Source organism: Pectinophora gossypiella, chromosome 20 (assembly GCF_024362695.1).
Source record: "Pectinophora gossypiella chromosome 20, ilPecGoss1.1, whole genome shotgun sequence".
NCBI classification, from domain to species: Eukaryota; Metazoa; Arthropoda; class Insecta; order Lepidoptera; family Gelechiidae; genus Pectinophora; species Pectinophora gossypiella.
In genome coordinates, this window is record NC_065423.1 from 7,159,756 (window position 1) to 7,172,376 (window position 12,621).

Consider the following 12,621-nt stretch of genomic DNA (forward strand, 5'->3'; position numbering starts at 1 on the left):
TCCGAAGGTAATTTTTCACAAAATCGTTTTTTTTTTTGTTTTGGTTTTCCCCGAAGGGTAAGGCAAAGGGAACTATGCCCATACAGCCATGTCTGACGTATTTTTTTTCTTGATGATTAATGAAATGATGAAAGGTGATGATGATGAAACCTAAGCCCCCACCCTCGGAGTAGACTCCTACTCCGAACCCCAAACGAATTAACTCAAAAGTCCGCATAAACTTTTGAGTTATGAAGCGGCTTCCCGGCACGAAGCGAAAATAGGCAGATACACTTTGTTCATTGAATACTCCAATATAATAACACTCGCGAATGTCTTCCGACTAACTTAATGCGATCATTAACCACAAAACACCACTTCGTATTAATTATTTAGATTACTCAATGAAGAAAGCAACTGTCCCGTTCCCGTTTCCCGCCGAAAAGCCTCACAAAATCGTTATGTGGTTTTGTCTATAAGCAGCTAGCGTACTCTATTTATATACTTTCCCTGAAGTAGCAAGTACAAAGAACCTAATCTACTAACTAATAAGTTAAATTTTCTATTCATTCATACTAAACTTTCTAAAGAAATAATTTTCTCAAACAAGACACCTTCCTAAAAAATCTTTTTAGATTTTTTATAAATGGTTATTATACCTACCTTACCTTACTTTGTTATTTACGAGTAAAAAATATAAAAGATATCCTCGGGCTAACAGGCTCAAAGGAACGTGTGCCTAAATTGTTATAAAATATCATAAAAAATATCGTACGGCTGTATGTGCCTGACGACCTTTGTTTCTGAGTTTTATGAAAAAGTAATGAAACATTATATTGTCATTTAGCACCTAAATTACGGAGTTTGTATTTTTTAATATCCTAATGAAGTAAGTTTTTTTCTTTATATCTATTTAAAAAAAAAAGAAAAAAAAAATGTTTGAAGCTAAAATGTTTATGTACTTATATTATTTTGTTTTACTCGTTATTATGTCAGAGGAAAGGAGCCAGTTACTTAGGTAAATATTTATTTAGTACCTATTTATAATTACATATGAGTCTAGAAATGCTTAACATTTTGGAACAGGTTTGATGAAGTGATATAAAAATTGTTTTCGATTAATAATTCAGAGGTTCTGTGTAATGTGATGTTGGATCCAAGGCAGGAAGGTTGTAACCTTGGAGTATACTCCAGGCTCGATTCCACACGTTCTGCCGAATGACGTCACTCCCACCAGTACTTCTCCCATTGTTAACGGGCCCCCACTGTCACCCTGGAATTATATTGCAGAAATTGTGATCAATTCATTCAATACAATACAGTTATTTATGAAGCATATAAAATATAACATAAAATTCATTAGTATTATTACTCATTCACACAAAAACAAGGTTCTACTATTTAGTATGTTTCATTACTGATTACTGCCTTCACCAACGACTTCCGTGGTCTAGTGGTTGAGCGTTGGGCTCACGATCCGGACGCCCTGGGTTCGATTCCCGGTGGGGACATAATTATCACACAAAATACTTTGTGGTCCCTAGTTTGGTTAGGACATTACATGCTGATCACCTGATTGTCTGAAAGTAGGATGATCCGTGCTTCGAAAGACACGTTAAGCCGTTGGTCCCGGTTACTACTTACTGATGTAAGTAAGTAGTCGTTACATGAGCCATGTCAGGGACCTTCGGCAGCAACTCAATAGTAACCCTGACACCACACGATAGAAAAGAAGACAACCTTCGTCAACCGAGGTTGGCCTTGGCACCCAACTGAGTATCCTTCCCAGAGCTATAGAAGGGAAGCTACAAGGAAAGAGAGGAAGGGCAAACCAAGAAGATCTTACATGGAACAGATTAAAGAGAAGGCGAATGTCATGTCTTATAAGGAAGTTAAAGAATTGGTCTTTGATAGACAAGAATGGAGAATGCTAGACCACACCGTGATGGGATGAGAGCCATCAGCGTTTTTCATTTGTCCAGCGCTAATTAAGTAGTAAATGCCATCTGAGGCATCTTCGAAAAAGGCAGAACAAAAAAATACTTTCTTCAGCCGAAAGCGATAAACAAAACTCATCAAGATGTTTCACCGTATCGTAGACTGGAAGGTTTCAAGTAGGCCTAAGATTTCAAAATGGTTAAAATGTTACAAAATTCCCATTCGTATGTACCAAGTCAAAGTTCAAAAAACAAATTACTTACTAATATTTTATTATAGAAGAAGACAACGACATAGAGTGTGTTACTTAGTAGATTATTGCTTCATCGGTTCAGCGAATAACAAGCCAGTCCTTAGTATTCGATTCTAAATATCGTAGGGCTAACCGGTGAAGACTTAATTTTATTAGTACCTATTCAGGTACTTAATCGAAGAGGCGATGATCGGTGACTATATTAAAGTAAGTGTGGGGTATGTTTGTTCTATTATGGGGTAATCTATATCTCCTGATAATTCATTTCTGACTGAATTACTCTGCTTACTTCCTTAGTGAATATGAGCGCAAGTTGATATTGAAATTTATTTTCTGTGGGTGCATGTAGTAGTAATGGCTTATGCGATTGTTCATGAGGAATGGTGACCAACACCAGGCATAATTTTCTTAATTTTTGTTTGTTTCCTACTTCGATCATAATATACATATATCGAAGGATTTTCTATGTATAATTGTAAACTAAGTGATACCTACACGTTTCATATGTAACCCGGGGTAATCTATAATTGGCTTTCTTGTTGCTTAAAATATTATATCACTACTATGTATACTATATAAGCTGTTGATTACCTGAATAATAAATAAATAAATAAATAAAATATCTTACTAAATAAGTATATACAAGAAACAAGAAACATTTATTGTGGAGCTGTGTAGGTACTTACATACATGCAGGTGTCAAACATTATTTTATTTATTTTTATTTTTAATTACATTTTCCTCAAGCATGTCCATGTCGGACGTACAATGTTACAAATAATGTCAGTATTATGCATCAAGGAATTAAGTAAGTACCTAATAATTAGTCACATAAACATTTGTCAATTTTAAATATCATTGTTGTTTAAAATATTAATTCAAGTCATAAAATAATATAATTTATAAGTACAAGCATAATTAAAAATAATAATAAATATCGTGTTTTCGAAGAACCAGATATTAATATTAATAAAATTATTATCTAAAACAAAAAACCTTAAGACCAAGAAGGGTTTTCACATTTAAGACCTGATAAAGTGTCAGAGAAAAACCTCTTAGAGACGCCTCTAATAATCATTATCATGAAGAGGTTCAACAAGTGCCTCCTTCTGTAAAGATTCTTCAGATGTTCAAGTGCGATTTTAAAAGCCACTGAGCTTTATGTGGTTCAACAAATACTTGAGATAAAGGATATTCACGCCTTCTAAGCCTAAGAGGGTCATGGTTGAGAGTCTTTAGTCTGTTTTGTACATTGTAGATTTTGAGTCTGTTTTACCGTATTCTAGTCAACTTCTTGCAAGCCTATCTACTAGATAATTGGCTGTTTGCATTTTTTTGACGTGACTTATTGTAGATTTGCCGCAGATGGCATTAACTACTTGGTCGGATAAATGGGGAGCGCTGAAGGCTCTCACCCGGTGCAACGTTTAAGACAACGGGCCTGAGGGTGCCCAGTTGGGCGCGAACCTCGGCCCAGGGCGTGGTCTGAGAGGAAGAATATTTAAAAGAATTAATCGACCCTAGTGGGTCGATAGCGATAAGCGCTGATTGAGGGATGGCTGATTGCAGTACTGGTAACTATCTGCCGTTCACTCGTGTATAATGAGTTCCGGCTTTACCCACCTTACAGGGACACGCGCGTGTTGTTCCGGCCAAGTAGTTAATGCCATCTGCGGCAAATCTACAATGAGTCACAAAAAAAGCGCGTGTTGTGAATGTGTAGAAATATTAAAAGGTCTGATTTCAAAGAGCTGTGAAATTTACTTCTGATCCGCAACGAAGTAGCGAGAAAGTATGTTACATTTCGTTTGCTTTCCAATTCATTGAAGGGCGACCTTCGCTCATTAGTGGAACGAAAATACCCTGGTTATGTTCTGTAAATATTATTACATTTGGCTGATTTACTAATAACTCCTTTGCTTCTACGTAGGATTTAGCGCGATTGGAAAACGTGGACCACGTTCAGCTTAAGCATTTCTCGGGAATTCTTCGTAAGATTTATAATTTTATTTTATTGGATATTGTCAAATAGTATTTTGATATGTTACCAAATCCCGGAAACTTCATACAAAACATCTTGTTTTACACAGACACTACACACTGACGATATCGTTCATGCACATCTGTGTGTGTGACGTCTAACGCCATACGATTGAAGACTAAAGTAAGACCGAGAGGGGGTGAGGTAAACCTAGGTAAGCCGTTCGTGGGGAGCGGAGAGGTGCTGTTCTTTATGTCGTATTCCTTATTCTATGATGTTACTCAAATTGGTCGTTATTCAAATGTAAGTCCCGGATTCCACCAAAGCGAAGACGTGCAAATCGGAGCGGAGCAGATATGTTTATCAGTTTGAGTGTGTGAAGCTGTGTGGAAATGCGTACTGGCTAATGAACACCAACCTGACAAGAATCTCTGCCGTTCCCCCCAGCGCAGAGCATCCTCGGGCTGATCCATCGAAGGTACCTGGCGTAAGTTCTCCGACAGGATTTATTCGACACCAGCGATATGGACACTTGCAAGAGGTCGTTGGAAACTGTGCTGTTCACCTGGGCAAAATGTTATTTTATGTTATGTTATATTATAGGAAACTCAATTATCTTCCAATCTAGCGGAGTGGTTTCAAGGTTCGAGTATCAATGTTTTCCAGCTCCACAAATTAAATGAAATATTATGTTCGAGGAAACAATCAGCCACTACATCCATCGTTTCCATCAAGAGGATTGAAGAATTTCATTATCACATTTTCAAATATAATGGAAAAAGTCATAAAGCATGAAATTGTACGGCCGAGATTTCGGGCTTTTGGCACAGAAGGCAGTGCAAAAATTGCAGTGCTCTGTGCAGGTGGTACGAGTATGTCTTCTTAATTGTCTCTTTAACTTCTAAACTTTGAAGCCATTCATAAACTTCCAACTTCCCAGGGTACTTTAGAATTGAATTATGACACTTGTTGCTGCTTAAAGCTTTGCCTTTGTGTAATAGCTGATTCTGGAGGTTTCCTTACTAAAGTTTATGATTACTTACGTATAAAAGACTATATTATTTGATTTGATGATTATCTGTGCCGAATAAAGAGCAGTGAAAGATTCTTCATGCGATGGATGTCCTAATGACTTCTCTCTGACTAATCCAATTGGGCATATCGCCGTTCTTCTAACTTATTTGTACAACACTAGGCAAGTAGGTGGAATTAACAAAAACACCCATTTCCCTGCCTACACCAAGAAAACGTAAGTTAAACTTGCCTTGACTGGAAAAAAGAAAGTCTTTTCATCTAAAGATTATTTGTCCCACTACTGGGCACAGGCATCCCCTTAATAAACGGAAGTTATGTATATCTACAAACCGTTATAAGAAGTTTATCTTCTTTTATGATCAATCATACTTTTTCAATCATATCGAGGGGGTTAAAAAGGCGTTACTGTTGCATTTCATCTAAAAAGCAATATTTCAAATTGACACTTAGTCATATAAAAGTGCGCAATGTCAACAGATGTCAAACAGCAATATTGCTTTTTGGATGAATTGATGTAATGTGCCATTTTTAACCCCCCAGGTTCTTTTCTTACCCCGGTGCTTCCCCAACCAGTGACGGAGAGAATAGTATTCCTTTTCACATGAAGATTTTCACCGGGCAAAGCAATCTTAGCTACTTTCGGTCCAAACGATATAGGCGTACTGAGCTTCATGAGACAGATATCAAAGTCATAGGTTTTGGTGGAGTATTCTTCGTGGGTGATTATTTTGGAGACGTTGTAAAGGGTTCCCCCTTTTTCAAGGTGGTCGGTGCCGACAACCACTGTGTAGGTTTGGTTCCTGAAAACGGTATGATTGGTATTGTTAAGATTTGATTTAGAGCATTGAAAATTATATTACTGTCAAATCTGGTGCCAACGCTGACATAGGAGAAGTCTCGTGGACCTAAAAAAAAAAAATTATTTTATCGTGAGTGGTTTTCCCTTCGCGGGTTGGAAGGTCAGACAGGCAGTCGTTTCTGTAAAAAACCGAACCTGTCAAATCTTCAGATTAGGTAAGTCGACCCTGTGAAAAACGGAATAAGCTAGGGAGATGATGATGATGATGATTTTTTCGTGAGTTGTAAATAGCGAACGCTAAGCCCTATTTCACTAGGCTTTCGTGATGTATGCAGTTGTTTAAATGCTACCTCACCAGTTGCATATATTTTGTTGGTGACGCGGCCATGGTGTCCTTGAGATATGACCCTCAGGGCTCTCACTCACGAGTGCATGAGAGAACAATAACAATATTGACTAGCCACTGTCGATCCACATTTTAAAACGGCGTGAAAGCGAGATAATATGTTTAATACTTACGGCATTATACAATGTGCAGCAGTTAATATAAACTGGGCGTGTATGATGGATCCCCCGCACCAATGGAATGTGCCATTCCGTAACCTTAGTGATACCATGAAGGGCACTTTCTCTATGGAGATGCTGTGACCGCCCACGATACCTACATTTCCAGGGTCTGGAAGTCGGCTGGCTGTGGTGTGAAAAATATATATTCGTTATTGAAAGCTGCCACTGAGTGGACACGTCTTGGACGCAGAGTTACAGGAGAGAGATGAAGAGACAATCCGAATGCGTTGAGAGTATTAGAAATTAAAGGATCTCTCCACTTTCCTGCTTGAAGTTGCAAGAATATTCAATATGAGCTATATTTTAGTTACTTATAGCTCAAACTTATAGCTTAATACTAATCGAATTTTATCTCTATGTCTGAGTTTTAGGACAGGATTCCTTATTTCCTTATTTGAAGACAAATGGCATCTAGATTTTATCTCAATAAGCATCCCAGTGCGTTTAATATTTTTCTTTATATTACTCAGACCCATTATTCCATTGACCATTCATAAAGCGTCCGAACAATGTATTCAGGATTTTTATACTCGTATTTAAGGCAATAAATCATTTCCAACCACCGACTGCCCATATAAATCACTTTTTCAATATTTATCCTGTATTTCCAACGAAAATAGTCGAATCAATTTATCTGTTTCAAAAGCTGAAGTCACTTAATTTATTGTTTTAATTAAAATTTCGAGGCGTTTTGATGGATTAATGTTTTTTTCTGGATTTTAATTAAATCATGGCGAAAGAGTTAAGGGAAAGAAGCCTCTATTCATTGGGTTTATTCCCTTAACTCTTTTAAATAAAAATAAAAAATGACTGATATTTTCCCGTCTTAGCGTGAATTCAGCGGTGTGTTGCTCACTGACTCCCTGGCCGAGCCATTATTCAGTACACAATTTCTAACTATATCAATAAAATATTATACAATTCCTATTTATAGTTCGGCCAGGGAGCATCACATAATTAAGCGGGATTTAAAAGTCGAATCAGTGGTTACAGGGAACTCGATTTTCTTCGTCAATATCACTATTATCGCTTTGAGTTTTTTGGCCTTTTTATTAACTTTTTTATTACATGTTTATCGGACATTTGTCGGAATCTTGTTGATAGGATTATAGTACAAAGTTCAAGTATATCGTTTTAAAATCTCAAATAGATAATGGGCCTAGAGCATGTACGGCCACGAGTACTAATATGTATACACTTTGAAACCATGTCACATTAACTTTTTAGACAAATTAAACCGTAAGTCTCATTAAATGTCAAACATGATAGTGCGATAGGGTTCTAAAGTGGATACATGATATTGCCCATGACTGTACGTAATATTATTTATAACTTTTTCAATCATACAGCCTCTTATTTCACCTTTAATCATCATTAATTTAAGAGGCACGCTCTTATCGGTGTAGCATTCTTCATGCTACTTTTTTTACGGAAAAATAGGGCAGGGGTTTCTCTCTGCCTTCCACCCCTGTTTTACCTTTGCCTTCACCTTTGATTAGATAATTAATTACGTTATCGCTTTTTGAGAAATACAAACAAAAAATATATAATTTACAAAATCACTCACGCATTCATTTAAAGCTCACGTGAAGCTTACTTTATGTAAAAAAGCTTATTATAAGATTAATGACTACCTAAATGATAAAAATGTCTGGTATTGAATGTGTTCCTCTAGTCATTAAATAACTTGTAATGTATATCCTCATTGGTTTTTAAAAGATGTGTTGCTGTTGCAGTTTCTTGTCATTTCTTCTCCTCAGCCATAACACCTTGCGAAATGACGTAAATTCAAAAATGTTACATTGACCTTCAACAAGTTTATCCATGATAATTACGTTGAATAAATGATTCTGATTTCTGATTTCACTTACCTCTACTGCAGGACAAAGTTACCCAAAAGACCAAAACCAATGTTGTTTTTAAGGATAGCATGATTAAAAATACGTGGTTCGGTTATAAACGACTGTTAATGTATTGCGAAGTTCTCTATAATGATATTTTTTGTGACCCGCTATGGAGATCGTTTGATTATGAATGATTATTACTGTTATCAAATTAAAAATAATTGGTTTGGGCTTTCGTTATCATGCGTACTTACCAACATTGGCTGTTTGCACTATGTGATGTTGCGTGTATAATAAATAAACGTTAAAACTATTAAGGTTTTTGTAAGTGTTTGGTATCTCGTCAGATCAGAGGATAAGGTTCAATGCCCTTTTAACTTTCTTACGATTCGTGAAACCATCTCCTTTTATCTCAGAAAATAATATTCTCTTTTTTAATTTCCTGCTTGAAAGTGGCCTTTTGTGCGTTATTTATTCGTAAAAGTAATTATTATCTTATGTAGGTTTGCCTATCTATAATTTCTTCCACTAACAAGATAGGTAATATGTTCGCTTAAAAGTATAGTGTTATACTAAAATACAGCTAAGTAGTGAATGCGAGAGCCGTGGTACCCCAGCTGGTAGAACGCTTGCCTCTCACTTTAATGTCGCAGTTTCGAATCCAGCACAGGCCTAAACCAATGATTGTAGAATTTGTTTCAAATTCATCTTTGGATCATAAATGATTACCACGTGCTCAGCGGTGAAGGAAAATATCGTGTGGAAATCCACATTTCAGAAAAATGCATTTTCTGAGTTATGTGACCTAACCTGTATTGCGCTGGTTTTCCCTTCGCGGGTTGAAAGGTCAGACAGGCAGTAGCTTTTGTAAAAAACCGGACCTGTCAAATCTTCTGGTTAGGTAAGCGGACCCTGTGAAAAACGGGATTATGCTAGGGAGATGATCATGATGATCATCTTCTATCGTGTGGGTTGTGGGATGGATTACCAACTCCATCAACCCTACCATACTACGTATAAATGTAACGACTACTAACTTACATCAGTAAGTAGTAACCGGGACCAACGGCTTAACGTGCCTTCCGAAGCACGTATCATCTTTCTTTCGGACAATCAGGTGATCAGCCTGATGATGATGTTTAAAATCTTGATGACTTTGCGAACCACCAGTTTAGAATCACTGGCTTTGGATGGTTAGAAAGAACTTTGTTGTCTCGGAATGGCGTGAAATAATTCTAAATTTTTTGCTCACATATTTACAAATTGTTACAGAATATTGCAAGCTTACTGGTAGCAAACAATTTAAGCTAGTATGAGCTTTTACAAGTACGGTGTATCCGATAAGCTCGAATATTGCCCATAAAAGCCTTTTATGATGCCTCCTTCCATACTAGTTCAAATATATAGGGTTGTAAAATGTTGCCAACAAAAATGCTGCGCCAGACTTTTTATAGTGGGTTAAAGTATGGTCGCATTAAAAAGTACGTATTATACATACATAAACTCTCGCCTATTGCCCACCGGGGTAAGCAGAGACTATGGAATTTCATTTGCTTCGATCTTGATACTTCTCTTGCTTCCTCTACATTCATCAATCCTTCGTATACGCACGCCGGTACAGAGTAGATCTTACTGAACCTTTTCTAAGGACATCTCCAATTTGGTCAATGTACGTCCTTCTAGGTCTTCCTATGCCAGCCCTACCACCAATCTTCGCTTTATATACTGCTTTCGTAATCTTATTATCCTTCATCCGCTCTGTGCAGAAACTAATTTAACATTCTCTTCTCAATCATAGTCACTATATCGTCTTTTACATACATTGTTTCTTCTCTCTCTTATCGCACTGTTTCTCACTCTATCACTCAATAAAAAATATAAGTGTAGTAAATAAATGAAGATACCAATCTTCATTTAAGACCGCATAGAGAGCACGCTCTTTATAAATACCGCAACATAGATGGGGTAATACCTAAGTACGGTTACGAGTACTAATATGTATACACTTTGAAACCATGTCACATTGACTTTTTTGACAAATTAAACCGTAAGTCTCATTAAATGTTAAATATGATAGTGCGACAAGGGTTTTAATGTTGGCACATGATATTGCTCATGTCTGTACGGCTCACTGCCTTATTGTATAGGTTTGCTTCGGATGGCATACAAAAACATCACGGATGTACCCCTGTAGGTATGGGCAGAGGCGATTAGATGTAAACCCACTTCTCACCAGCTGTTTAAGTCCCACGTAATAGCGGGCCTGCCTATTGCCATTAAACGGGCACAAACCCTGGAACGTGATATCAATTATCCAAACATGAAATCAAACTCATAAGTCGAATGCAGTTGGTGTCCGAGCAGGGATTCAAATTTAGAACCCATCGAACCCATGTCACTGTGCTACGCCACGCGATATTCGATCAGGACTAAATAGGGTACGTATATTAATCTGTTAAGACTCTTCTATTACCAGTATTATCAATTTGATAACTCCATTTTAAATTAAATTTCGCTGGCTTCGCTCACCATTTCTCAACTTTTCTTGTTGAGCGAAAAATGAAGCTCGTGGTATTGGTTTCAATGCTAGCGAGTAGCGATAAGCAAATGAGAAATTCCATGATAAAAAAAATTGTCTGAGTTACAAAAAGAGAAACTTGACCAAAGAACACTTGACGATAGACCTCGAAGATTAAACGTCTGTGTCTAGAAAGCTACAATACTTACCTATTACTATACGTAAATGCAGAAAATCACGCCCGTGTACCTTCGAGGTGGGCAGAGAAAGAGAACAATACAATACAATACAAATACACTTTATTCACGTATATAGGCTGTTAATGTTATGTTATATGGTAGAGTGTCTGGGTTGAATAACCCTTACGTAGGTACAAACGAACTGTCTGAAAGAGGGAGATCGAGAATGAAACGAAATATAATAATATGTTTAAAGGTCAATGGAATCTAAATTGCACAGACACGTTTAACTTTTAAATAAATTTTATCAGAGATAATGAGGACAATTTAGGCTGTCCCCAAAGGCTATAAGGTTAAGTGCTTCCCACGCTGTTCTGCTGTGATACGCCATTTTACTAACGTGATTTATAGCGAGCACGCTATTTCCTTAATTTCCTAGATTATATTGCAGATATGATCCCATATGTACAAAAAAGATTATTTATTCATTCCTAAGAGCTAAATTAAGAGAGTTGTCTTTGATTACTTGTGGCTCTGCCCACCCCACTAGGGATTACGGGCGTGAGTTTATGTATGTATGTATGTATGTATGTAAGAGCTAAATGTTTTATGCGATGGCATAGAATAAGGAATAATACTACGTAAAGAACGGTAACTCTCCTCTCCCCACCAGCCTTTGAGCTAGGTTTACCTCACCCCCCTCGGACATAGTTTAGATTAGAATCGTATTGCGTCAGACGTCACACATACAGACGCGCGTGTGCGATAGCGTCAATGTGTAGTGTCTGTGTAAAACGAGGTTGTTTGTATGAAGTGTCCGGGGTGTGGTGATGGTAGCTTTAATAAGCTTCGGCTACACGCTATTTTATTTACAGTACTTAATTATAATTTGCACGTGTAAGCATGCAAGCATTTGTTTGCTTGTGCAAATTAAAGTCTGTGCAAATTAGATTGCAGTGTAGCCGGTTAAACCGAAACAGAGGTTTTGTTTTCGAGATGAAAGTATTTAAATTATATAAATAATAATAAATAAATAAATTAATATCAACATATCATAACATAAGATCACGACTATAATAATATCACAAACCCAATGGGGTAGTCAGAGGCACATCCATCGTAAGATGAAGTAAGTACCCACACTTCACTGAGCTTTCTGTTGGACCAACAAGATAGGTGGTGAACCGTATCGCCGTCTGTAATGGTCGAGCCAAATGTGTTTGCGAGCAATTCATCTAAAAAGCAATATTGCTATTTGACATGTGTGCATTTCGCACTTACACGCAATATAATACGCTTTTTAGATGAATTGCTTCGATGTGTCCTTTTTAACCCCGCAGTTCTCGCAAACACAGTTGGCTCGAAAATTACAGACAGCGATACGGCTCACTAGTGTTGCCCTCTGGGTAAATTTTCACTAAACCCTGGCCTTTTTTGGTGAACTGCGTCACCCATATACATTTATATTTTCCAACTAAATATTAATTTAATGTGTGTATATGTTAATGTTGTAAATGTATATGTGTGT

The 12,621-nt window shown here is 37.1% G+C and overlaps 1 protein-coding gene across 1 annotated transcript; it reads right to left on the reverse strand.

Annotated features, from left to right (window-relative positions):
• Window positions 1-989: 989 nt before the first annotated feature.
• Window positions 990-8,561, reverse strand: LOC126376054 (serine protease 29-like). The gene is made up of 5 exons (XM_050023219.1): window positions 8,424-8,561; window positions 6,505-6,676; window positions 5,740-5,986; window positions 4,570-4,716; window positions 990-1,252 (listed from the first exon to the last, which is right to left on the reverse strand). Exons 1-5 carry the CDS (start codon window positions 8,482-8,484, stop codon window positions 1,106-1,108), a joined length of 774 nt encoding a protein of 257 aa, XP_049879176.1. The 5' UTR covers window positions 8,485-8,561; the 3' UTR covers window positions 990-1,105.
• Between the last annotated feature and the right edge of the window lie 4,060 nt (window positions 8,562-12,621).

What these genes read in the sequence shown, in the direction of transcription:
- LOC126376054 (XM_050023219.1), bottom strand. Translation starts at nt 8,484, where the DNA reads ATGCTATCCTTAAAAACAACATTGGTTTTGGTCTTTTGGGTAACTTTG. An exon ending in AACTTTGTCCTGCAGTAGAG is followed by an intron (nt 6,677 to 8,423) that starts GTAAGTGAAATC and finishes TTCACACCACAG; the next exon opens with CCAGCCGACTTCCAGACCCT. An exon ending in CTGGTTGGGGAAGCACCGGG is followed by an intron (nt 4,717 to 5,739) that starts GTAAGAAAAGAA and finishes CATTTTGCCCAG; the next exon opens with GTGAACAGCACAGTTTCCAA.